Here is a 27,935-nt window from a genome sequence, read left to right on the forward strand (position 1 = left end):
CCATTCCTTCAGAGCACAACTGCTTTTTTCGGGGTCTTTATCTGTTCACTATCTTCAGGGAAGAAGGAGCATGACTGTTTTATACACCTAGCAGAGCACATTGTAAATGCTCAATAAATATGTTGGATGAAATTCAAAATGTATGCTAATTTGCTCAATCCCCACTATGGACCAGATCCAGTGGTAAGCCCTTAGAAGATACAGGAATGAGTAAGAAAGATGCTTCAATTTAAGGGACTCCAGGCCAGTTAAGAGCAATGGGTATGATATGGACTTTGGAGACAATTTTCTGCGACAGAGTGGAAGTGGCTGTATGAGAGGAACAAAGTGCTTTGGGAGTCGACTGGAAGTACGACAGATCCATTTCAATGGGGAAATCAATTCATTCAACATATACCTGAATGAAAATGCAGTCCTCACTATGTGCTGTGCACTGTTCTGTTTTAGTGATTGAGGTTATTGTAAGAATCTTACAGATGGGTAATACAAGGCAGGGGACGGCCAAGTAAACTTGTCCAAATTCACGCAGCTACTAAGTAGTAAGAAAGGGATCTGAATCCAGGCATCCTGCCTGGCTCCAGTCTTCATTACAGGAAAAGCCTCGTGGAAGAGGTGGCAATTAATCCAGGCGTGAAGGATTTGTCTAGGTGGAAAACGGGACGGTCATTCCAAGCAAAATCCGGGAAATATGCGCCTAATTATGAGTTTAGCGTCTTCCTTTGCTCACAGGCCCACTAAACAGCAGGAGGAGTTTCACAAGGCAACGGCATTAAAAGCCAAGGAAAAGAAAGCCAACTTCCGGCTACGGTGAGTAGCGGAGCTGTTTCCATGGAAACAGTAACTGGCCCCCAGGTAGGTGAGATCTCGCGGTGCTTGAGCCGGCGGAAGTGACGTCCGGCTGCTGTCGAGGCCCTGTGGTGGATCGCCGCGGCCCCTCCTCCCAGAGCAGCCTCCTTTTCCCGCGTGAGCTGCCTCTGCTGCCCGGGCCGCCGGGGGGGAAACATGGCGTCTGCCCTGGAGCAGTTCGTGAACAGTGTCCGACAGCTCTCGGCTCAAGGTGAGGCCCTGGGCCGCCGAGCTGGGCCTGGGAGGGCCCCCCGGGCCGCGGGGACGGGCTTGCATCCCTAGTCGCCAGCGCGGACGGCTGGGACGTCCCTGTTAGTGCCGAACCTCGCCTCCGGGGCTGGTCTCGGGGTTGCGGCGCTTAGACCAGGGCGGGATCGGGCGAGGCTGAGTTCAAGCAGCCCTCTCGCGCTCTCGGTCTTCGTTGCTCTAGTCTGCCGGCCAGTGTGCTCGGCCGCCTGGCTATCTCCCCTCCCTGGGGCCGCCCGGACCCTCCTCCCCCCGGCCCGGGCCCCTTCCACTCGGGCGCTTCGCTTGACAGTTTTGGGGGCGGTGACTTCCGCTGGACGCCTTCCCGAGCGCCCGTTGGTCTCTTCGGCCTCCCTTCCCTGCGCTGATTGGTGCACCGCCTCGTCTGTCCCGGTGGCGCCTGGCCGCCTCCGGCCTAGGCCGCGGGTAGCGGGCGCGAGGCGAATCCTTTCTGGGTGCCTTGGCTCGGAGGCTCGCCTTGGCCGGCCGGCGTGCCCTCGGGAAGCCTCCGCGTCTATTTTAGTCCCGCTGAATGCCGAGGGAGCACTCACTCGTAGGGCTGCATTTCCAGGGGTAGAACTGTGACCACTATTACTTAAATTTTCGTGCTTTTTGGTTCATTCAGCTCATCACCTGAGTATAGAGCGCTGGACTCCGAATTAATTAGCTGCAGGCTGTGAAGGTCCCTTTAAGTACCCTGTTTCTTCATCTCTAAAATAAAAATAAGACCCTACTTCAGAGGGTTGTTGGGATTGAATGAGAGAAATCATGTAAAAGTACTTGAAACAGTACCTGTTATTTCGGGTGCAATAGATACAGTTGCAAATGATTGCTAACAGCTGTTAATTGTAAACTTCTAGGAGCTGCCTGACCTTGGATAAGTCACCTTTAATCTCTTGAATCTCTTTATCTCCATTTGTAAAAATGGAGGAGTGAGATTTACCTCACTGGTGCAAGTTAACTGACCGGGTTGAAGCCATGCCTAATGAAATACTTTTTTCCCCTTATTATTGATAGAAACTAGGTTCACAGGTAAGGCACAAACTTGCAGCCTCCATGAATGAAGGAACCATTCATTCATTCATTTATGCTACAAGTATTTGGTTTCTCCTTCCTGGGGTGTAGTATGGTTATTTAGATTTGGGTTGGAATCCTGACAGTGGCTTCTTGGGCCAGTTTTCTCATTTACAAAATGGGACTGGGGCTATTTAGCATCAAGTGAGATCACTTATCTGAAAAGCTCTGTATGGGTGCTCTGCGAGTCACTGCGTTAGGAACAGTCAGGCAGAGATAAACAAGATACTTTCACTGCCTATGGCTTCTGTGCCTCATGCTCAGTGCATAGGAAATGTTTATGAGGTTTCTGTTTTTTCTGCACTTACTCAGAGTTTCCTAACATGGACCTTAAGTGAAGGGAACTTCATAATTTCCAGCTTGCTTTGATTAGAGGGAATTTCATGGCCACATCTCTGGGCTCATGTCAGATGCACCCTGTGGCACTGCACTTACTGTTAATTCTTCCCTTGGCCCACAGTAGTTAACTATCTTGCGATTTCATAATGACCCAGCTTTTATTTTAAGTCTCAGCTCTATATTGGCTATTTAATTGGGGGAAAATGATGGACTGAAATGCTTGTTTCTGTGTGGTTCTTATCATTGTAAGTGTAATTATAGAGTAGTGAGTAAAAAGGGGGGGGCAATTATTTAGAAGAGGCTATTTTGTATTTACCAGTGAGATTTGTAATAAAATGTGATGGTATTTTCCTGTTCAACTTGTGTTATCATGAGAGATAGTACCTAATCAGATCACAGATTTTTTTTTATTCCTGCTTTGCAGTGCATGTGATAATAATAGTATATTTCTTTATTTTTGGAAAAAATTTTAAAGTATAGTATAGAAGCCTCGGAAACAAAATTACCAAGCTGCAGTCACTTGGATTTTAAATTTTTTGGTATTCACGTGGGTTTTTTTTTTTTTTTTTCCTTGGGATATGGGAAAATATCCCTCAGCTACTAAATAGAAATAGCTGATATATATAGCTTGAACTTCAAAATGTGAAAGAGAACTATAAAGGAGGAAACTTAAGAAGTTGTTGCCCATGCCCTTATATACATTTATTTAAATGTTTATTTATTTTTGAGAGAGAGTGAGTGAGGGCCAGAGAGCAAGGGAGACACAGAATCCGAGGCAGGCTCCAGATTCCGAGCTGTCAGCACAGAACCCGACATGGGGCTCGGACCCACAAACCGTGAGATCACAACCTGAGCTGAAGTCGGACGCTTAATCGACTGAACTGTCCAGGCACCTCCGCCCATTCCCTTATATAAACTCCATACATACCACCAACCACCACCAGAAAGACAGCTAGTGGAATTTGGAGGTATAGAGTGTGGCCATGGTGTCTCGGAATAACCCATCAAAATCAGTGAGTCTACTTCAGAGTACCAATTCAGGCCTAATTAGATTCTATACCTTAGTTGTGAAAACATAACATTGTGGTATGGGGGGGGTGGGGAATCGGTGGATCAATTAGGAGATTAATTAACAGGCTGTTGATTGATTCGCTGGTAAGTAAGCACTGTATTCTGAAACTGGAGACATGAGACTGCCTCTTCTCCTGAGTTTATGTTGAGTTACCTAACCACCACAATCCTAGGTGATGCAGAGAGGGCACAGAGAGAACACATTTTTCAAGTTAGCTTGGGGAAAAGGGGTAAGATGAGGGTCCAAAGTCCCAGGCCGATTGCTGCAGGAAGTGTATGAGTCAGGTAGTGGAAGACCCAGGAGAGCAGAGTGAAGGAAGGGACAGCAAGCTTGCAGAATAGGATGTGTAGAGGCAGAAAGGTGAGACAACATGGAATGTTGACTGAATTTTGTGAACTCAGTGTGACTAGAGAGTGTGTGTTGGGGGAGAGAGGGGTGGAAGCAGGTGGTAAGGCTGGGGAGGTGCAGCGGCCTCTTACCAGGCTGAAGCATTTGGACTTCTTAAAGCCTTTGGAGTAATTTGATTGGATTTTACATTTTGGAAAGGTCATACAGGTACAATATGAAGTATGGGTTGGAGGAGAGAAAGAGTGAGGTAAGGGGACAGTTTAGAAGATTTATGATGTAGTCCAGGCAAGAAGTGATGAGGGTCTGAATAAGGCAGGGGAGAGAGAAAGGAATGGAGCCAAGAGACTTAGGAAGTAAAATTAAAAGTAAAATCGTATTTGGTGGCATTTTGGATACAGAGAGGGAGGTGAGGGTGGTGGTGATAGTAATGTGTGCATTTCTGACTTGGGGAATTGAAGAGGGAATCGAAGAGTAGAAATTTTCAGGGCCAGAAGGAAATAGGAGGTCTAGTTTTGAGTCAAGGCCATTTCACTTCTCTGACCCTGCTGACCCATTTCCCCACCTGAAATGAAGGAGATACAAGAAGTCACCTTTAGATTATTTCTTGCTCTGAGGAATGAAGTCTGTGGTTATAGAGTTTCTCTAGTCTGGTTAGTGCTGTAACTGAATGATGGTGTTATTCCTGTTTTCCAGGGCAAATGACTCAGCTTTGTGAACTGATCAACAAGAGTGGGGAACTCCTTGCAAAGAACCTATCCCATCTGGACACTGTGCTCGGGGCTCTGGACGTACAAGAGCACTCCTTGGGTGTCCTTGCTGTTCTGTAAGAGGCGTCTCCTTTTACAGTTTAGTGCTAAACCTGAACGCTTGCTAAACCTGAACGCTACAGCCTTTCTGGCTATAGGTGTTTTTGTTTTTGTTTTTTTGGTGTAGAAAGTATACCATGTTAAACAACAGTGAGCTCTTTTGCACAATTATAAAGTCAAGTCCTCATAGTTACATTTTACTCCTCCTAGCTAATCCTTGTTTGTTATATTTTCAATTTTGTTATTTTTTAATCCTGTTTATACAAATTTTGAAATTTGTTAAAAAATTATTTTTCATGTTTTATTTCTTTTTGAGACAGAGAGAGATAGAGCGTGAGCAGGGGAAGGGCAGAGAGAGAGGGACACACAGAATCCGAAGCAGGCTCCAGGCTCTGAGCTGCCAGCACAGAGCCCAACGTGGGGCTAGAACTCACAAACCGCGAGGTCATGACCTGAGCCGAAGTCGGACGCTCAACCGACTGAGCCACCCAGGCGCCCCTTGAAATTTATTTTAAAAAATAAGTGGCCATCTCAGTTGTGAGCACTGTAGTTTGCATTTATCTGAATACTTTTATTCACATAATCTGTCAGATTGTCCACATTTTCTAACTTGGAAAGAAACTAGGGAAGGGTGATGGAATAGGACACAGTGGAATATGTTGAGTGAAATTACCAGCGATCCAAAGGAACTTTGCTTCAGATTGCCTTCAAACAAGTTCAAGCCGTTTAAGACCAAATTAAATAGACCTTATTTCAGTTGGGGTTCCTTGTAATTCTGTGTGCTTGACAGAATTCTTTTCTTTTTGATGTTTTAGTATTAGAAATTGGGATGTTAGGGTTGTCATGAAAGTTGAAGCAATATAAATAAACTGAGAGGAAATGGACTTAAAGCGAGGGTCTGGCTTCACTGGCACAGGGACCCCTGAGACAAAGATGTGTCAGGAATAGAGTTTAGAGAAGAAACTTTATCAGCATGAAAGGGTCAAGAGCAGTGCTCTACCACACAGTAGCCACTAGCCACAGGTGGCTATTTAAACGTAAATTAATTAAAATTAAAGCTTCAGTTGCTCTGTCCCACTAGCCACTTGTCAAGTACTCAGTAGCCACCTGTAGCCACTGTGTTGGACAGCACGGATACAGAACGGGTCTACCGTTGCAGCAAATTCTTTTGGATGGTGCTGGCGGGTAAAGATTTTTACTGTCTGTGTTTGCTGGCTAACAAAATGGATAGCGTGCATATTCTATGCACATACAACTTTCTATGTGGCTGTGTATCAGGTGAGGTAAGGTGCATGACAGCATTTTAAAGCTATAAGGCATTTTACCATTGTATATCTGTAAAAGAAAACCTGGAGAGAACCCTGAACTTGTTTCCCAGTACCCTGGATTTGAATTATGTTCTTCCAATTATAAGCCGTGGGGTCCTGAGCTGCCTGTTTTTATTTATAAGATGGAAATCACAATGCCGTGCTGACCTCTTGTGAAGCCCAAATGAGATCGTTTGATTGCATGTTGATGACGAGAAAGTTCAATTACAGATGTGAGGTGACATTGTTAAGTTGAATGATACTACAGAGAGGAAAGGACAAATGCAAATATGTAGGAGAGATTGGGTTCAGGCAGTAATATCCGTTTTGTTTTACTTGAAGTTAGTTTCAACAGTTCTCTAAAAAAAATAAATAAATAAAAAGCTGGAAGTTTACTTGTAAGCAATACCTGAGTGGTAGTAGCTTATCTGATTTCTTCCCCAAAACCTGTCTCTGGTCCCCTCTCAGAGTGTTTGTTGGAAGGCCCCATCTGCCCAGTGACTCAGGGTGGACCATCCACATCCTGCCTCTTATCTCCCCCACTCCTCTGCCCTGCACCTCAGCTGGTTCTTTCTCCCATATGGACCTCAGCCCCCCCGAAGTACAGTCACCACCCCCTGAAGTACAGTCACAGTCTCCAGCCAGTCGGAACTTCTCAGTCCTTGTGCCCCTTCAATCTGTCATCCTTAGAGCAAGAAAAACGACTGGTTTTTTTTTTGTTGTTGTTGTTTTAATGTTTGGTTATTTTTAAGAGAGAGAGAAACAGAGAGAGCGTGAATTGGGGAGGGGCAGAGAGAGAGGGAGATACAGAATCCCAAGCAGGCTCCAGGCTCTGATCTGTCAGCACAGAGCCCGACGCGGGGCTCAAACCCATAAACCGTGAGATCGTGACCTGAGCCGAAGTTGGACGCTTAACCGACTGAGCCACCCAGGCACCCCTACAACTGGTTTTTAAATGACTAAATAGCCCTAACTACATGGGAGCTCAAAAGAAAACTGGTTTTGAAAACTTTGGGTTAAAAGTTCATGTTCAGTTCCTTCACGAATATTAGACAACCTGATATTTGGCCTCGTTTAATGGAGTTTTCTTTTTGAAAATTCTTTTTTGGGGCGCCTGGGTGGCTCAGTCAGTTGGGCGTCTGGCTTCGGCTCAGGCCATGATCTCACGGCTGTGAGTTTAAGCGCCTCATCGGGCTCTATGCTGACAGCTCAGAGCCTGGAGCCTGCTTCAGATTCTGTGTCTTCCTCTCTCTCTGCCCCTCCCCTGCTCACGCTATGTCTCTCTCTCCTTCAAAAATAAATAAACATTAAAAAAAAAAAATTCTTTTTTAAGCATATTTTTCTCAGCCTTCATCTGTGTCTGTGTTCTGTGTTTTGACCTTGCAAAGAACCGGGCCAGTCCCATATACTCTTTCCTAGTTTTTAAAAATATCGGTGACTCATTTACTTTCATAGAGCACTGGAGATAGGATGAACTTCTGGCCCCAGTGGCTTCTTCATTTTCCCTTGTAAAATATCAGGAGGAATTGATTCTTTTCTCTTTATTCCAGATTTGTGAAGTTTTCCATGCCCAGTGTTCCTGACTTCGAAACCTTATTCTCACAGGTTCAGCTTTTTATCAGCACTTGTAATGGGGAGCACATTCGATACGCAACAGACACTTGTAAGCCAACTAACATTTTGTTATTTCCCACCGAATGTATTTTACCTGTGTAGTCATTGATGTTGTCAACATTTTGTCCTTGCCGTCTCTAGTTGCCGGGCTTTGCCATCAGCTGACAAACGCACTTGTGGAAAGGAAACAGGTAAGCAATGTTAGTCAAATATTTTAAGAAATCTCTGATTTACACAATGAACTCCTTTGTTAAGGTTCCAGTTAGTACTGAGTGTCCTAACAGATCTGTGTGGTCGCCAAGCATCTGCTGTGAGGACCTCCAGCTCGTACATCAGGTGAGGCCTCTCAGATGCATGGGAAGTAGGGCCTCAAGGGAGGCTGCTGCTGGCAGTGGATGTTTTTGGAGCTACCGTTCTGGTGCCCTTTATGTAGTAATATACTGGGTTTTTGTTTGCTCAGACTTTGAACTTTTAATTATGACATTTTAGCTTTACAATATGAAGAATCCCCATGTACCTTTCACCCAGATTCTCCGGATGTCAGCATTTTACCCCACTTACCCTTTTCTCTCTCTCTCGAGCCATTGGAAAGAAAATTGCAGATATGTTACCACTTACCCTGAATACTTCAATGAGTGTTTCCTAAAAATTAGGACATTCTCTCCTACAACCACAGCACAATGATAAATATCAGGAGATGAACGTTGATATAATCTTTTAAACAAATCTGGCCTTATTTATATTTTGCCACTTACTTCCCTAATGTCCTTCACAACAGAAGAAAATCTCAGGTCATGAATTCCATTAGGGTGTCCTGTGTCTTTCATCTCCTTTAATCTGAAACAGTTCTTTGGTCTTTAACTTTTGTGATACTGACACAAGTTATAATTTGGAGTGTTTTCAATTATTATTTGAAATTGAACTTGAAGATGGAGCTTGGAAGGAGACCAGACAGAAAGAACCATTTGGGATTTTGTAGGAATATTAGACAAATTGTGGTTTGAAAGAAATGGTTAAAAAAAAAATCTTTATTGAAAACCTCATGGGAGTTATTTAGCTATTTTATATATATATGTATAAGTATATATGTGTGTGTGTATATATACGTGTGTGTATGTATATGTGTGTGTGTGCACGTGTGTGTGTGTGTGTGTGTGTGTGTGTGTATGTATATATATATATTTAATGTTTATTTTTGAAAGAGAGAACAGGGAGGTGCAGAGAGAGGGGGGACAGAATCCAAAGCAGGCTCCAGGCTCCGAGCTGTCAACACAGAGCCCGACAGAGGGCTCGAACTCACGGGCCGCGAGATCATGACCTGAACCAAAGTCATACACTCAACCAACTGAGCCACCCGGACGCCCCTTATTAGCTATTTTAGAGTCATATCTCCTGTTCAGAAACTGACTGCCTCACTTGAAACTTTGTCTTGTTATTTATCATCAGGGCAGGAAATGATCTGTTTATAAGTTATGATATTGGTTTCAATAGTCATTTATAATCCATTAAGAGATGGTGGTGGTGGAGAGATTTACAGACGATATCTAGACTGCCCTGTGGTAAGATGCCAACATCCTTAGCCGTAGTTACGCTTACTAAGCATAGGCTCTTTATTGTAAATGATTTGGAAATTTTTTGTTTGTTGCAATGTAAATACAATGAACTGTTGACAAAGTAATATTGCTTTTGATTATTGATCTTCATCGTAAGAAAAAAAGGTTTATAACCTAAAAATGGTGCTGAATTACTCTAAAATAGTGTAAGAAACAGCTTAAGAAAGCGTTTTTTGACTGAATAGGGACAGATATTTCCTGAAAGAGTATGGAAACCTCATATTGTTCTTTAAAGGAACCTATCAATTAGTGTTATTTTTTATTTGTAAGTGACAACATAAGATCCAATGTGCTGCCATCTTTGAGAACTTATCTGAAAGAGATGTCATTTCTGACAGCCCCTGCGAGGAATTGGCGTCCTTAAGCAAGCCATAGACAAGATGCAGATGAATACAAACCAGCTGACCTCAGTCCACGCTGATCTCTGCCAGGTAAGCAGCAGGGGAGTGAGTCACTTGGGGTCAAAGGTGGAAGTTGGGCTGTGCGCTTGCTCAATAAAGGAGAGCAATTTGGTGGGGACTGTGATGTGTTCTAGAAGTTGAAATGTGTAGGGACATTATCAGTGCGGGAATTTGCAACTGGCTGCTAGAACGCAAACTATCAAATGGGTCTCAGCCAGCAGGCTTCTGAGATGAGTAAGCAGACCGGTTAATGTTTGCGATGTTAAAAATGTCCCAAGTCACTTTTATGTTATTTTATGTGGTTCAGACTCCGGAAGGCAAAAGGGAAGGTGGATAATGAAGTCACCTTGCTCATGAGCCACCCATCTCTTCTTTCCAGAGGAAATCAGTGTTAGTTTTTTGTGTATCCTTCCAAAGATATTTTATGCACATATAAGCAAATATGTGTATTTTTCTCTCAGTTTTTTCGTACCAGTAGCAATAATCTGTATGAACTCATATGTACATTGTTTTTTTTCTACTTGATGTATCTTGGAGAGGTCTCCGTATCAATGTTTTACAGCTACAGATTATACCATAATGCTCTGGGGTTTAACCAGCTCCTGTGGGGTATGGATTGTTTCTTTAATAGCATGGTACCTGGATTATTCCAAACACATGTTCTAGTTTCACATCAAGGTGCTTTCTTTCTATTTTTTAAAAAACTTTTGTGCTTGAGGTATGACCTACACACATTAAATACATTAGTCTTAATTGTACAGCTCTGAGTTTGTACCTGTAACTACACCTGTACCAGCATCATCCAGCTACAAAACGTTGCCATGTGCTTGCTGTCTTGAGTTTGAGTTGAGCAATTCCCTACGCTTACGGAAACGATTCAGAAATTAAAAAGAAACAGTTGAAGAAAACTGCCATTTTTATCACACCATATTGGTCTATTTCTATTCTGCTAATTCAAAAAGAAGAAGGACTCACCTGTTTGTGCATCTATAAGCCGAGTGGGTGCTAGGCAGGCTAAGTAATTAGCTGAGCTTTAATTCGTCTGTGGAGTACTTTATCACCTGCCTGCTTAGTCTTTTATAAACACATGCTGTTTTGTTCTGAATGCTTTGGAAAATGGAGTAATGTGTCAACACTTAGAACAGTTTTAATCAGTAAGATGGTTTAAAATGTTTTCTTCAGGGGCGCCTGGGTGGCTCAGTCAGTAAGTGTCTAACCTTAGCTCAGGTCATGATCTTGCAGTTCATGGGTTCAAGCCCACACGTTAGTGCAGAGCCTGCTTGGGATTCTGTCTCCACTCCTCCCTCACTTGCTCGCTCGCTCTCAAATTTAAAAAAAATAAAGAGTAAATAAAATGTTTTCTTGAACTTTCTAGAATCTATGAATTTGCTCCTGCTAAAGCCTGCCAAGTACAATTAAAATGATGATTCAATGTAAAATTTTTCACAGCTTTGTTTGCTGGCAAAATGCTTTAAGCCTGCCCTTCCATATCTTGATGTGGACATGATGGATATCTGTAAAGAGAATGGAGCCTATGATGCAAAGCACTTTCTATGTTACTATTATTATGGAGGGATGATCTATACCGGGCTGAAGAACTTTGAAAGAGCACTGTACTTTTATGAACAGGTAATCATCTCTCTAAATGCCCCTGAGGTTCTGTTGAACTTGTATGCTCGAAGAAGTGCACAGCTGGTGTGGATTGATCTTGGGCCTCTGAGTTTCAGGTGGAGGTCCTTTCAAAGATCATTTGTCTGGGATCATCATGTACATGGTGGTAAACTGTCCTTGAGTTGAAGGGCAGTAGGAGTGGAGGGAAGAGCACTAATGAGTGGGGTCTGATCTAGGCTTTGCCACTCGTATCCTGTGTGATTCAGGTGAAGTTCTGTATGTCTCTTGACCTTTACACAAAGGGAAGAGATTGAGCTGAATGATCTTTGAAATGTCTTTTTGTTCTAAAACAATCTGTGGTGTTTTGTTAAGTTTTATTTATTTTAATAAGTAAAACAGTCTCATGGTTCAAAATTCAAAGGGTATTGAGCATACAATGGAAAGCCCCTACCTGCTTTGTCTATGTGATGGCCCCTGGTCTGTGTAATGACCTGTATAGTGCATAATTTGGTAGAATGTTTTAGAGTCTGAAAAAGACATACAATATTGGCTAATACTAGAATTTTAAGAAATTTGTCAGAGGTTTAATATTTCTTATATTCCTGTCACATATTAAGATAATGAAGGATATTCTAAGCCTTGAAGAAGCTCACAATTTAGTTGAAAATGCTAAGACATAAATACACATGCATGTATTTATTAGCATTGCCTCAGGGAATTGTCACCAGAAGGTGCTGTTGGGCAGGGATGATGTCATTAGAACATGTCTAGTCAGGAGCATTCAACTGGCTCCGTCGGTAGAACATGCAAGTCTTGATCTCAAGGTCGTGAGTTCAAGCCCCATGTTGGGTGTAGAGCTTACTCAAAGAAAAAAAAAGGGGGATGTGTCTAGTCAAGTAAGGACCTTCAAGGTGACTTCTCTTTTTTTTTTTTTTTTTTTTAACATTTATTTATTTTTGAGACAGAGAGAGACAGAGCATGAACGGGGGGAGGGTCAGAGAGAGAGAGGGGGAGACACAGAATCCGAAACAGGCTCCAGGCTCTGAGCTGTCAGCACAGAGCCGGACGCAGGGCTCGAACTCATGGACCGCGAGATCATGGCCTGAGCCAAAGTCGGACGCCTAACTGACTGAGCCACCCAGGCGCCCCAAGGTGACTTCTCTTTAAGAGTACATAGTCAAAAGTTTTAGTTCTTCAGAAAATTATAAACATATTTCATAGCCACTGGGCAAATGATTTTATAGTCCAGTATGATAACTGACAACATATTGATGATCCAGAAATATCAAGATGATGAGGGCTTTGGAAAAGGCAGGAAAGTATGTAATGCACTTAGAAAAGATATTTCTATCCCAAATAATTAAAATGTTAAAAGTAAAACATTTTTGATACAGATAGGAACGTTTTTGCTGAAAATCTATTTATACCCTGATTTTGCCTTGACCAGCATTGTCTAGTGTTAGGGTACTTCATGCAACTGTGTTTTAATAATATACATGAAGCTATAGATGGTATTAGTACCTTAATTTCAGAAGGTGATACAGATTTCTTACTGCTTAAAAAAAAGAATCCAAGAGAGGGATGTACTTAGTGGAAAAAAATCAGATCATTCAGCATTACATAAAGCAAAAAGTGAAAGAAAGCAGCTTTGTCTTCTCATATCACACCACACATTGACCTACTTAGTTTACTGGTCTTCAGTTGGTGGGAATGTAAGTCAATTGCAGTTTTTCACTGTTTAAGCAATGCTGTAGTAGAAATCATTGCACGTGTAAACATATGCACTCATTTGAATGTTTCTGTAGCATCTCAAAGAAGCACCTTACAGGCTCAGTGGTTTGGGTTTTGATTTGGAATGTTTGAGCTGATTTGGGTACGATAGTTTTCATTTCTCCCTGACCTTCATAAATCCGGGTGAAAGAGAGTAGAAAGTCAGCCACAAAAGAGGAGAAGACATTTGCAGATCTCTGATAAGAGACTTGCAACCAGAATGTACAAAGACCTCTTACAACTCAACAGTAAAAAAACTAAAATTTAAAAATGGCCAACGAAGAGACATTTCTCCAAAGAAGATACACCAACGACCCATCGGTACATGAAGAGATACTCCTCATCAGTAGTCATCAAGGACATGCAAATCACAACCACAATCATACCACGAGGACAGCCTGAATTAAAAAGAGACAGCCAACAAAAACGAGCATTGACGAGTAGGTGGAGAATTTGGGATCCTCCTAACTGCCGACGGGAGTGTGAAATGGTGCAGCCACTAGGGAAAACAGTCTGCAGCTCCTCAAAGTGTTAAACATAGAGTTACCACCCTGGCCCAGCAATTCCACTCCTAGAAATATACCTGAGAGAAATGAAGACAAATGTCTGCCCCCAAACACGTACACTGATGTTCGTGGCAGCTTCGTTCGGAGTGGCCAGGAGGGGAGACAACCCAGATGCCCGTCACCTGAGGATGAGTAAACAAAATGTGGTCTGTCCATATGGTGGGATATCATTCAACCATAAAATGGAATGATGCACCAGTACCTGCTACAACACTGACGAACCTTGGAAACAGAGAGGCCAGTGACAAAAGACCACAGATTTATCTGAACTGTCCAGACTAGGCAGATCCATAGAGACAAAGTGGCATGGTGGTTTCCTGGGGCTGGAGGGAGAAGAGAATGAGGAATGACTGCTAGTGGATATGGGGTTTCTTCTTGGTGGGGTGAAAATGTTCTGAAATTTGGTAATGGTAATAGTTGCACAGCACGGTGAATATACTGAAGCCACTGTCTGGTATACTTGAAGAGGGTAATTTTATAGCACGAGAATCCGTTCTCAAGACATTATTAAAAATACTCATAGGGCACGAAATGTAAGAATTGTTTTTAATTAAAGTGATACGTGTGGCTGATTGATTGCCCTTTCTGCCCTGGTGTGCTCTCTCTTCTCTTGCTCAGGCCATAACTACTCCTGCCATGGCGGTCAGTCATATCATGTTGGAATCATATAAAAAGTATATTCTAGTTTCTTTGATATTACTTGGAAAAGTACAACAGCTACCAAAATATACGTCTCAAATTGTGGGTAGATTCATTAAGGTGAGTTTTTTAAATTGATTTCTTAGGTGACATGTTAAGTCCATAAGGAAATTATAATGATACGTAGCTGTGTAATTTTATTTTATAGTGATTTGGCTCTCCCGGCAGCTTCAAGTTAGCAGACATTTAATACGTTTCATAGTGGACATTATTGTCTGGGAGCTGCTGCTCTTGCAGAATCTTGGCCTCTATTCCAGTCCATGCACCCTCTGATCACTGACCCGGGGGGGAATGTTACTTAGAAATCTGTTTTCAAACTTTTGCTCTGAGTAATTATTGCCATAGATGCCAAAGCTCCTGTAAAGGTTGATGATGATGATGATCTTCTTCTTCATTACAGTTTAGCGAAAGTACTGAAAAGACAGTGCTGAGTTTATGGAACTGCATCTGCCCGAGTGTTAGGAAATCTTTCTAGAGCCCCTGAATGAAAACCACAAGGTCTGCTCACTGAACTTTTGTTTCCACTGAGGACCCAGCTTTGGACCACATTGAAAAATAGATTTTTTTTTTTTTTTGAAATACATCCTCATGGTTTAGAATAAAATCGGGCAGTTCAAAAGGTTATAAGGTCACAGTCATTTGGATAACAATTTTAACCCTGTTATTCGTACAGAACTCAGAATTTCAGGGTATCAATTTGAAAATCTTCCTAATGAGATTTTTATGCTGTCTTGTTGCAGACAGCCCTGTGTCCTTCACTACAGAGCCTTGCTGTGGTTCTTAGGGCTCTGGGCTGCCTAGTCACAGATGAGGGAGGAGAGGGAGGTCCCTTGAATCCCATGAAAGAGTCAGAGGCAGGGTAAGTTTAGGGTAGCCATTCTCAGATCATTTGGGAGAACTCCCATGGTCCCTTGAGCTGGCCTGTTCGAGGAAGAGTAGTTGCGTAAGACGACGTCTTCATGACTGTCCTTCACAGCATTCGTGGTTTATGAGGCTAGCATCCATGGTGAAGAACACAGACTTTGGAGGAGAGACACAGATTTGAATCCGCGTTGCACCTGTGCTCCTCATGACCATCCCACATTCTCTCAGATCTCCGCCCCAATCTCCTAATATTTAAAGTAGAGGATAATGTATATAAAATGCATAAAGCAGCTCAGGCTCTTAGGAGGCCCTCAGCTGCTGTTGGTTCTCTTGCTCCTATCTTCCTTTTTGTCGAAAATAGATTGTCCTGTTGCATCTGGTGAGGGGTGTGTGTGTGTGTGTGTGTGAGTGAGAGAGAGAGAGCAAGAGAGTTGAGAATGATAGGAATCTTGCCTTCTTTTTTCCCAGTGTAATTTATCAATAGGAAAAGAAAAAAGACGCATGCATTTATTAAGTGCAGTATACTTTCACCTGCTATGCCGTTATTTGCTCTGAAATAACACAGTTTTTTTGACAATACGTCACTCCATAGTGAATTTCTATCTTTGGTCTTAAAAACTAGGCATTTGCTCTGGGTAACAATAGGTTAAGGTTAGGCAATAGGTTGCTTAGGTAACAATAAAGGATATTGAATATACTTGCGCATGATATAGCACCGTGTTTTCTTTTTGCTTCCTATACAAATTTTATATCTCTAATGTTTTAATCTGATTTCTTCCCACCTTTAAACCTTCAGCCTCTTAGCAACGCATACCACGAGTTAGCACAAGTTTATTCAACCAATAACCCCTCAGAACTCCGCAACCTGGTGAGCAAGCACAGTGAAACTTTTACTCGTGATAACAACATGGGGCTGGTGAAGCAGTGCTTGTCTTCTCTTTATAAGAAGAATATTCAAAGGCTAACCAAGGTGAGGCAAGCGACGCCCTCAGATAGCATCTCCTGGTTCCCCCGGGGCCTCCCCCTCTTCTCTCTCTTCCTTCTCAGTGCTGAGGAAGCAGATACAGGGATAAAGTGTGGCACGATTTCTTTACTAAGCAAGAACTCTTACAACCGATGACTTAGAAAGAGTTTGATTTATACCTTTTGGTCTTTTCAGGGCTAGAACAGGGTTTTTGAGAAGAGGAACAGGTGAAGAGGAAGACAGGTAGGAGATACGGCTACATGGGGAGGCAGAGACAGGTAGCCTGAGAGAGGTAAACAGTCCCATGGGCAGAGGGGTGGCGCTAACAATGCAGACACAAGTCCCTTGTGACCAGCCGTGGACCCTCCCGGGCTGTGCTCATCTGTACTTGAACTTCTTGCTCGAACACTCAGCACTACCTCGACGTTGCCATTTAGGCCACAGATGAACGAGCTATGTGCAGTTGAACTGTAGGAAGTAATGAAAACGACCTGCTGCTTTTGGATTAGAGGAAATATGCTTATTACCCGGTGTTCAAACGGTACCAAAAAGCATGAGAGAAAAATGAATTCCCACGTGACCTCCAAAGGCATGTGCTGCAAATAACAGGAAGCGAACAGCCGCTTCAGCAAACAGGATTGCTTTTTCCTCTTGAGAAGTAGTGTAGTCAGAGGGGGCGTTTCACAGCTGGCGAGAATGTGGTCAGTCTGGCTCTGGGCATACCCTTTACCCTGCGGTAGCCGCGGGACGGGGCGGAGAGGCAGAGGAGCCAGAAGAGGGGGTGTCTGCTGCTGGGTGCCCTCTCCGTGGGAGGGCCGCTGGGCTCTGGGTGGAGTGTCAGGCAGTGAGAGCCTGGAGAAGCCAGAGGAGAGCGGTGACAAGGGGACGGTCATGGAGGCAAGTGAGCCGCGCAGGGGGGAGAGGGAGGAAGGCGAGGAGACGGCCAATGAACAAGAGGAGGAAACTCCTTCCAAATACTCTAGAGAGAGCAACCCTAGCTGCCCCACTCACATACGGAAATCAGAGGATTTGTAAAAAGTTGGTTTGTAGAAGGAAAATGAAAGAGAAAGTAGCTCAAGAAATGTTAGAAACAAATGTAACCTGTCTGCCAGAGGAAAACTGACTTTATCTATGGGCAGACAAGGCCGGGACCTGAGATCCAGGGTAACAAGCAGCCTGATTCTCCCCACAAAAGTTTTTCTTTTGAGAACCACTCTGTCCCTTGCTGTGTCACCATTGAGAGGTGGCTGTTGACAAACAGATGCCCCCTGCTTGTGACTAGCACTTGCACGTTAGCTAAAAGAATCAAAATGTTAACACAGGTAAGAGAGGGTACCTTTCAGAAAAATGTTAAATTGCAGAATGGCAAATAAAAGTTAAATGAAGAAGGTTAAATCTTCACTGGTGGCTGTTGTGCTTTTAGGCATCATGTCTTAGTGCCAGCATTCTAGAAGGGGGAATAATCCACGGATTTTCTAGCCACGCCAGAATTTAATTTAATTTTTAATTAAATCTTTAATTTTAATTTTCCAAAGTCAGAAAACCAGACGTTTTTCAGAAAGTCTCAACAAGGAGACCGTGTGTCCATGTCAGTGACAGGAATGATGTTCTGTGACATTGCTGGCTGGAAGGCAACTAGGGACAAGGGGTTCTCACATGGGGCTGAAATCTGCCACTTCATGTTAATGTTTTGATGGACATTTTTCTAGATTCTTCTTGCTTCTCTCTCTTCTCTCTATGTATATGGAGACACTCACAATTAAATGTGATTAGGGTTATGTTCTAAACCTCTTTCCCTGGCAAAGTAAGCCTGTATCACAGCTCCCCTATATAGTAGTCTGTTTTATGGATGAATCACGATTGATTCATTCAACTGGTCCTCTACTGATGGACATTCAGGTGGAAGTTTCTCTTTATTTTGAAACAGGAAAAATGATCCATGTATTTAGAAATGTTGACTTTTAAGTCTTCATTTGTGTTCAACTGCTTATGTACTTTAAAAATTAACAATTACATTTTCTTGGATGCTACTCCCTGAACTAAAGTATACATAGACTTTTTGGTCATTGGCTTATTAATTTTCAACATCAGGGTTTTAACATGCTCTGCTCTGAAAAGGCCATTGCTGTAAATATTGCCAGCTTTCCTTAAAAAAGAGCTCTTTTAATTTGTTCCTGAAGGGGAACATTTTCATCAAGTCCCAAACAGAGTTGTGGGAAACACTGGCTTCCTTCTAACGCCCCATGTGTTTATACACTTTAGCTTCGCATTTTGAAGAATGAAAGTGATGTTGTCAATTTTATTTAATAGGTAGTATGTTTACAGTGCAAAATTCAAAAGACACACAAATCTCCATGCAGCTCCTATACCCCAGCCACCCCTTTTCTTTCTCTCTGAAGAAAGTGTTACCAGTTTCTTGGGTGTCCTAGAGGTTGTCTGTGTGCATATACGTACATATCCATACACACTGTCACGAGTACATAAAGTTTCCTTCCATTTACACAGCATGCCATGCACACTGTTCTTCATTGAATGGTGTACATTATCTTAGATTCCATTTCAGTTCATGAGAAGTATCCTTTTTAATTTTTTTTTTTTTTTTTTTTTTTAACAACAGCATAGTCATCTATAGACTCAATTATACCAGACGGCACCAACCAATCCTTCTAGGTGGTCCCGGTGCTGCAGTAAAGAACTTTGTGTGTGTGTCACTTCACTTGCGTGTCTGTGTAGGATACATTTCCAGAAGTCCTTACACCTCTAGGAAACCGAGGACTAAAATTTACACGGGTTTCCTCAACTCTAAGTCATCTTCACAACAAAAAATTATTTTGCACAGTCACAGAAAGCAGATTTTGAGTGATTCATTAGAGCTCTGTACACATTTAGTGAAATTTATGTCCTCTGTTGTTTCTACCTGTGATTAATTCTACTTCTGAATTTCAGACCTTTTTAACACTATCATTACAAGATATGGCAAGTCGTGTGCAGTTATCTGGACCTCAGGAGGCAGAGAAATATGTCCTACATATGGTGAGTGTGTCTTCATTTCTAAAAAGTTCCTTGGTGGGTTTTTGTCCTTAGAAAAGTAACAGGTGTTCATTATAGAAAATACAAAGAGAGAGAAAGAGAGGGACATCCAGAGTCAACCTCTGGACATTTTGGTTTATTTCCTTACAATCTATGGGGTTTTCCAGTCATAGGTACCCATGTGATATACATGGTATGTCCTGTTTGTCCTCTTTACTTATATTTGTAAAACACTTGTGAAGTACAGAGTCCTAGAGCAGTGCTACTCAACATGGTGCTCTATAGTGAGGACATGAACTTGTAGCTGTATGGAGGTCAGGGCACACACACTCCTGCCCACACCGAGGAAGTTCTGTTCAGCTAGAGAGGGAGCAGTCGTTGACTGTGATGTGACTTGCGCCCCTTCCCTCCTTGTGGGCCATTGTCAGTTCATTAGTACGCTTAGAGTTAGCATTAACAATAAAGGGGGCTAAAGCAGACACTATCTCAGCACCTGCCTTCAGAAGTCAGATACTACCAGCATCCCTGTTTAAAGTGTCCCAGATGCATCTGTCCACTCCCCAAATTTAGAGAAGCATTATTTAAATATGCACAGGGTAGGGGCGCCTGGGTGGCGCAGTCGGTTAAGCGTCCGACTTCAGCCAGGTCACGATCTCGCGGTCCGTGAGTTCGAGCCCCGCGTCAGGCTCCGGGCTGATGGCTCGGAGTCTGGAGCCTGTTTCCGATTCTGTGTCTCCCTCTCACTCTGCCCCTCCCCCGTTCATGCTCTGTCTCTCTCTGTCCCAAAAATAAATAAACATTGAAAAAAAAAAATTAAAAAAAAAAAAAATAAATAAAAATAAATATGCACAGGGTAACCCACCGAGTTGATAGATTGTAATCTACCTACCTATTCAGTTATGTAAATACATGGCTAAGATCTGATCCGTCAGACCAGACTTATGTCCTCAGCCCAGGTCAAGCAAATCTTAGGTGTAGAAAGTCAGCATTTTACATTTTTCTGCTGATGATGTCCCCTTTGATTTTAGGAACACTGCCATATCAGGATTAGGAATAATGAAACTATTTTCCACTGTGATAATGGAGTACTTTATTTCCATAGTGCAATTTACAAACGTTTTGAAGTTTTAATCTTTCATCCTAATTCTCAAAACACGCGCTCATCCTAAACAAACAAAACCTGTCTGACTTGATCAACCTTGGAGTGCTCGCTAGGAGCACCTTGCTAAAGCTCCCCAGGGGTTTAAGCATCAGTGAGCGACGCAGTACCCCCAGGAAACTCACTGTTTGGTGGGTGAGAAGAAATACATGAGTGGTTATGACACCAGCAAGGAGTCAGAAGCTATGCTTTGAGGGATCAAAGGAGGAGGAAGGGGCTTTGAACACTGTGTGACCAACCCAGACGAACGCTGACAGGCTCTGGATCAACCAGGGGTGTTTTGTCTGCCAGGGGACATTTGGCAATGTCTGAAGACATTTTTGGCTGTTACAGCTAGGGGTACTACCATCTAGTGGATAGAGGCCAAGGGTGCTGCTGTATGTCCTACGATGCAGAGGACAGTTTCCACGACAGAGAATTCTCTGGCCTGGTATATCCATCCTGCCAAGCTTGAGTGTAAGCTCAAGACTTGCCCTAGAATATAAGGTCTATGAGGGTAGGGATTTTTTTTTTTTTTAAAGAAGACATTTTTTTTAAAGCAGTTTGAGGTTGATAGCAAAATTAAGAGGAAGGTGCAGAGATTTCCCGTATGTCCCCCGCCGCTGCACATCCATGACTTTCCCCATCATCACTAACCCTCACCAGAGTGGTGTGTTATAGTTGTGACACGTGTGCGTGTGTCATGGTTGGTGAGCCAACCTGACACATGGCCACTGCCGTACTTTCTGCAGGTTTGCACAGACATATAATGCTATGTATCCATCATTATGGTGTCACACAGAGTTATTTTTACTGCCCTAAAAAATCCTCCGTGCTCTGAGACAACCACTGATAATTTTTATTGTCTCCATAGTTGTGCATTTTCCAGAATGTCCCGTCGTTGGAATCATGCAGTATGTAGCCTTTACAGACCGGCTTCTTTCATTTAGTAATCAAGATTTAAGGTTCCTTAATGTCTTTCCATGGCTTGATAGCTCCTTTCTTTTTAGCGCGGAATCATATTCCATTCCTTGGATGTGGCACGGTTTATCCATTCACCTCCTGAAGGACATCTTGATTTGCTTTCAAAGTTTGGCAATTACGAGTAAAGCTGCCGTAAACATCCCTGTGCAGGTTTTTGTGTGGACATAAGCTTTCAACTCCCTTGGGTAAATACCACGGAGTGTGATTGCTGACTCAGATGGTAAGACTATATTTAGTTTGGTACCAAGGTGCCAAACTGTCTTCTCAAATGGTGGCAACATTTTGCATTTCCACCAGCAGTGAAAGAGAGAGGTCTGATTGGCCCACATCCTGACCAGCATTTGATATTGTCAGTGTTCCAGATTTTGGCCACTCTAATAGGCGTATAGTGGTATCTTGTTTTAATTTGCACTTCCCTGATGACATACGATGTGGAGCAACTTTTCACATGCTTATTTAACATCTGTATATCTTCTTTGGTGAAGTCCCTGTTCAGATATTTGGCCCATTTTTTAGTCTGTTTGTTTTCTTGTTGAGTTTTAAGAGTTCTCTGTATGTATTTTTCTTTTATTTTAAAATAATCTCTCTGTCCAGTGTGGGGCTCAAACTCAGGACCCCCGAGATCAGGAGTTGCGTGCTCCACCCCCTGAGCCAGGCGCCCCGGTCCTTTGTATATTTTGCATAACAGTTCTTTGTCAGATGTGTCTTTTGCAAATATTTTCTCCCAGTCTGTGGCTTGTCTTCTCATCTTCCTGACATTGTCTTTTGCAGAAAGAAACTTTTACGTTTAATGGAGCCCAACTTATCCATCATTTCTTTCCTGGATTGTGTCTTTAGTGTTCTAGCTAAAAAGTTATCATCACACCCAAGATCATCTAGGCTTTCTCCTATGTGGTATTCTGGGAGTTTTATAAGTTTTGCGTCTTACATTTAGGTCTGTGACCCATTTGATTTAATTTTTGAGGATGTAGCGGCTGCACCTAGATTCAGTTTTTTGCTTGTGGATGTCCAGTTGTTCCAGCACCATTTGCTGAAAGGAGGATCTTTGCTCCTTTGTCAAAGATCGGTTGACTGTTTACATGGGTCTATTTCCGGGCTGGCTGTTCTGTTCCATTGATACATTCGTCTGTTCTTTCACCAATACCACATTGCCATGATTACCGTAGGTGTATAGTAAGTTTTCTTCTCTTTTCTTTTTAAGATTTTATTTTAAATAATTTCTACACCCAGTGTGGGGCTTGAACTCACAACCCGAGATCAAGAGTTGCATGCTCCACCAACTGAGCCAGCCAGGCGCCCCTTTAGAGAAGAGTCTTAAGGTCAGGTAGTGCCAGTCCTCCAACTTTGTTCTTCTCCTTTAATATCGTGTTGGCTATTCTGGGTCTTTTGTCTCTTCATGTAAATGAGAATCAGTTTATTGATATCCATAAAAATAACTTGCTGGGATTTTGATTGGGATTGTGTTGAATCTATGAATTGAATTGGGAGGAACTGACATCTTCATGATACTGTCTTCCTATTTAAGAACATGGAATATCGCTCCATTTATTTAGTCCTTTTGGATTTCCGTCCTCATCCTTTGATTTCCTCATAGATCTTGTACATCTATTGTTAGATTTATTCTTAAGTGCTTCATTTGGGGTGGGGAGGATGCTAATTATATCGTTTTTTTCTATTTCAAATTCCACTTATTCATTGCTGGTATGCAGGAGAACAATTCACTTTTCCATATTAACCTTGTATCCTGCAACCTTGTTGTAATTACTTATTAGTTCCAGGAGGGTTTTTTGTTGTTGATACTTTCAGGTTTTCCATATAGACAAACTTATCATCTATAAACAAAGACACTTTTGTTTTTCTTTTCCTAACTTTTTATTTCCTTTTCTTGTCTTCCTACACTTCCAGTACAATGTTGAAAAGGAGTAGTATGAGGATGCATCTTTGCCTGGTTCCTGATCTTTGTGGGGAAGCTTTGAGTTTCTCACCATTAAGTGTGATGTTAGCTGTAGGATTTTTGTAGATGTTTCTTTTTAATTTTTTTTTTTAACGAGAGATAAAGACTGAGCATGAGCAGGGGAGGGGGAGAGAGAGGGGGAGACACAGAATCCGAAGCAGGCTCCAGGCTCCAAGCTATCAGCATAGAGCCCGATGCGGGGCTTAAACTCACAAATGATGAGATCATGACCTGAGTCGAAGCCAGACACCCAACTGACTGAGCCACCCAGGCACCCCTGTAGATATTCTTTATGAAGTTGAAGAAGTTCCCCCTCTAGACTTAGTTTACTGGAGTTTTTATCATGAATTTTCATTGGATTTTATGAAACACTTTTTCTGCGTCAATTGATAGGATCATGATCTCTTTAGCCTGCTGATGTGATGAATTACATTAATTGATTCTTGAATGTCCATCCCGCCTTGCGTACCTGGGGTAAATCTCACTTGGTTGTGGTGTATAATTCTTATATATTATTGGATTTGTTTATATTTTCTTGAGGATTTTTGCACTTATGTTCATGAGAGAGGTTGGTCTGTAGTTTTCTTGTAATGTTTTTGTCAGGTTTTATTAATATCAGGGTAATGCTGGCTTCATAGTAGTTGGAAAGTATTCTCTTTGCTTTTGTCGTTGAAAGAGATCGTACAAATTGGTATAATTTCCTCCTTAATTGGTAGGATTCACCAGTGAATCCTTCTGGGCCTGGTGGTTTTGTTTTAGAAGATTATTGATTCATTTTCTTTAATAGATATTGGCCTATTCCGATTGTATGTCAGGGATTTAAAAAAAAAATTTTAATGTTTATTTTTGAGAGACAGGGCATGAGCAGGGAAGGGGCAGAGAGAGAGGGAGACACAGAGTCTGAAGCAGGATCCGGGCTTTGGGCTGTCAGCACAGAAGCCTATGCAGGGCTTGAACCCACAAGCTGTGAAATCATGACCTGAGCCGAAGTCAGATGCTTTACTGACTGAGCCACCCAGGTGCCCCAGGAACTTTTTTCGGTAAACATTTATTGAAATATCACCTGCCCAGAGAAAAGTACACTTAAGTTTATAGCTAAATACATTTTCACAAAGAGAAGACACCTGTGAGACCAATACCTAGATCAAAAATCATAGTATCAGCATCCCAGAAACATCTCTCATGCCTGCTTCCAGCCCTACTCCTGGCTCGCCAGGTTCTTATCCTGGCTTCTCACATTCTATTTTGTATTTGTTTCTGAGCTGTATATAAGAGGAAATATACAGTATATATTTTGGGGGGTCTGGCTTTTTTTGCTCAATATTATGAGCAAAATGTTGTATGTGGCTCCATTCATTTTCAGGGCTACAGTATCTCACTGTGATTATACTCATTTCAGTTGTTTCTAGTTCTGGTTATCACAAAAAGAGCTGCTGTGGTAAAGCTAGGTTTGCATTTCATTTGGGCATGTTCTGTCCACGTTTAAAGAGGCAGCTCTCCGTGATCACACAGAGAATGATGTATTCCATTTAATGTGTGTTGGGCTGGTTGCCGTTTCATTAAGCAGCATCTGTCCCTTCCAAAGCTAGAATGTGGAGCAGTGTGTTAGGAATAACAAGTCCTATTCAAGACTTCCTGGTTTCTCACTTTTTAACTTCAGGACAGGATTTGGCTGTGAGGGTCAAATAACTCCTCAGTCATTGATGCAAATAAAGAACATAGCCGTGAAACTACCTTGGGATCAGCATTAGCAGGAAAGTTTTCTTGAAGGATCAGAAGAGAATTTGTACGGGGGTGAACCAAATGTGTTAGGGTTTCACGTTTTAAGGTGCAAGGCACTCGGACGTTATGCTGGGTGATGCAGGAAACAAAAGAAACATACACAATTCAATTCATGTGAAGTGTCCAGAACAGGCAGATCCCTAGAGCAGGAAGTAGTAGATTGCTGGTTTCCAGGGACGGAGAGGATGGGAAAAGGAGTCACTGCTCAGTGGGGACAGGGTTTCCTTTTGGGCAATGCAAATGTTTTCGAACTAGATAGAGTTGGTGGTTACACATTGCAAATTACACTGAATTGTTCACTTTGTTTTATTTATTGATTTATTGAGAGAGAGAGAGAGAGAAGGCAAGTGAGGGGGGGAGGGAGAGGGAGAGAGAACCCCAAGCAGGCTCCATGCTCAGCGCCAAGAGCGATGCGGGACTGACCTCATGACCGAGAGATCATGACCTGAGCTGAAATTAAGAGTTGGATGTCCAAGGCACCCCTGAATTGCTTACTTTAAAATGGTTAATTTATACTATGTGAAACTTAGCTCAGTAAAAAAAATACAAGAGTGGGTATATGTGTCTCTGTATGAGTTTTGTAGCCCTTAGTATCTGCAGGGCTGTCTAGCACATAGTAGGCGTTCAGTAAATACTTGTTGAATAAACAGATGGTGCCTAAAAATAAACATACAAATTTATTTATTGTTTTTTGTCTCCCCTCCCCCCGATTATATTGAAACATTATATATCCACATAGTATCTGAGTCTAAACTACTTTCCTGATTTCTTTTTTTACAGATAGAAGATGGTGAAATTTTTGCAAGTATTAATCAGAAGGATGGTATGGTCAGTTTCCATGATAACCCTGAAAAATATAATAACCCAGCCATGCTTCATAACATTGATCAGGAGGTAAATCTGAATGCCAGGTTTTGATTGATGTTTGAGATGCTGCATTTGAAATACTGCTCCCATGCTCCAGGATAATTTTAGTTGTTTGTTTTTTGAGAGAGAGTGCACGCAAGTAGGGGAGGGGCAGAGAGAGAGAATCCCAGGCAGGCTGTGCGCTGTCAGTGCAGAGCCTGATGCAGGGCTCAAATTCACAAACTGTGAGATCATGACCTGAGCCGAAATCAACAGTCAGATGCTTAACCGACTGAGCCACCCAGGCACCCCTTATATACAGGTAGTTCCCAACTAGTTTCTGGGAACATTTTAGTTCCTACAAAGTTGTTTTGAATATGAGCATTGCTTAACCCTCTTCCAGATTGTATGGTTATAAGTCAGTGGTGGGTTGGATTTCCCAGCAACTCACCACAGCCTAGTTTAGCTACTGAAACACTTTAGGGTCTTACAGTCAGTATGCTTTTATCCACACCCAACCACCTTTCATAATGCAGAGCCTCATTTCTGCGGTAAAGTATAGTCAGAAGGTCAGAAACCTCTGTGTGTCAGGAGAGGGAGGAAGGGGGGTAGCTGGAGGAAGAAAGTCCTCCGTTGGGCATGGCCAGAGTGGTCCCTTTGCATCTTCTGAGGTCACGTGTTCTGACTGCCACTCTGGGTCAGACAGGAGTCGGGATTGTGTGGGCGTCTATGTTTCTTACCTCACATTATGGAAGTAGATGGAACCAGATATTAAATCTCCGAAACCTGAAAGCAATGCATAGTAACATAGTAGACTTCCACACTCCTTGTTTTGCAATTTAAAATAAAAAAAAACCATGAAAACTGGAGGTTTTGGTAACTAAGTGTGATGGCGAATTACACCTGAAATGATGCATAGTCTTTATCCCACTTTGTGCATATTTTTAGGCCTCACTGCAAAAGATATTAATGTGTTTGATTATGGGGCATACCCTAGATCCTACTGGGATGTTAGGTAATATACAGTACTTGTACAGTATTAACTTTCTGCATTCAAAAAATTCTGATTCCAAACCTGTGTCGCCCCAGGGGTTTCAGATCATGGGACTGTGAACTTGTAGCACCCATATTAGTAGCCTAGGTTAAAAAGGAGGTAATTGACCTAGACTCGCTTACTAACCACCTTCAAACCTGTCTATCACCAGATGCTGAAGTGCATAGAGCTGGATGAGCGGCTGAAGGCCATGGACCAGGAGATCACAGTGAACCCCCAGTTCGTACAAAAGGTGATTAGGGTTCCCTTCATTAATTAGAAGTGGCCTGGACAGAAAAGGAACATGAACTTGATTTGAGGTTAAATGCTTATTAGTTGCCTGAAGTTCTTGAAAACCTTTGTGACCAAGTTCATGGAGAGATTCACTGAGAGCATTATCAAACTGCAGCCTGGAAGTATGCAAACTATGGCCTGTTTGTACACAGGGTGACCGACTATCCTCACAGAAGAACAGGGTGTGCTTGTTTGGGGCCGGTGGGAAATCTCTGGCAAGGGCAAGTGTAAATACATCGTCTCACTTTCTTCTTTACAGAGCATGGGATCACAAGAAGATGATTCTGGAAACAAACCGTCTAGTTACTCTTGAAACTAACATCCATCCTGAGTTAGATGAGAGAAACTGATCACCTTGGCCAGTGGCAAGCGGTAGGAGGGCAGCAGGGAGGACCAAGCCTGTTTCACCTGGACATTAAGAAATTACATTTTGTTTTGACATCTTCAGTCCCATATGCTTTAAGAAAACCATTCTCTCTGCAAAGAAAGGAAAAAAAAATGCAAACTTTAAAGTCTGTTGTGGATTTATTTATCCTCAGATTAATGTTGTTATTGCATTAAATCTACCTTTTTGTTTTAAATTACTTGAACATTAATGTGTCTTCTGTATCGCTTTTTCCCCTCTCTGAAAAGTTTTTAAGGGCTATGTTCATTGTGAACAGAAATGGTTAAACTTGAGGAATTTTTGGAAGATTTGAAAAGTCTGGGAGTCCATAACACAGAAGCTAATTTTT

At 42.3% G+C, this 27,935-nt stretch overlaps 1 protein-coding gene across 3 annotated transcripts; it reads left to right on the plus strand.

Annotated features, from left to right (window-relative positions):
* The first annotated feature begins 922 nt into the window (after nucleotides 1–922).
* COPS3 (COP9 signalosome subunit 3) lies at nucleotides 923–27,788 on the plus strand. Of its 3 annotated transcripts, XM_030294643.1 has the most exons (12): nucleotides 923–1,057; nucleotides 4,619–4,748; nucleotides 7,589–7,701; nucleotides 7,794–7,843; nucleotides 9,604–9,696; nucleotides 11,116–11,295; nucleotides 14,232–14,372; nucleotides 15,973–16,146; nucleotides 19,087–19,173; nucleotides 25,809–25,922; nucleotides 27,080–27,160; nucleotides 27,461–27,788. In XM_030294643.1, exons 1-12 carry the CDS (start codon nucleotides 1,003–1,005, stop codon nucleotides 27,512–27,514), a joined length of 1,272 nt encoding a protein of 423 aa, XP_030150503.1. In that variant the 5' UTR covers nucleotides 923–1,002; the 3' UTR covers nucleotides 27,515–27,788. The 3 variants fall into 3 exon arrangements, with proteins under 3 accessions (XP_030150503.1, XP_030150504.1, XP_030150505.1); XM_030294644.1 differs by lacking the exon at nucleotides 923–1,057 and having other exon boundaries at nucleotides 4,701–4,770; XM_030294645.1 differs by lacking the exons at nucleotides 923–1,057; nucleotides 4,619–4,748; nucleotides 7,589–7,701; nucleotides 7,794–7,843 and adding an exon at nucleotides 7,919–7,988.
* The last annotated feature ends 147 nt before the right edge of the window (nucleotides 27,789–27,935 follow it).

The sequence above is a fragment of the Lynx canadensis genome, chromosome E1, assembly GCF_007474595.2.
Source record: "Lynx canadensis isolate LIC74 chromosome E1, mLynCan4.pri.v2, whole genome shotgun sequence".
NCBI classification, from domain to species: Eukaryota; Metazoa; Chordata; class Mammalia; order Carnivora; family Felidae; genus Lynx; species Lynx canadensis.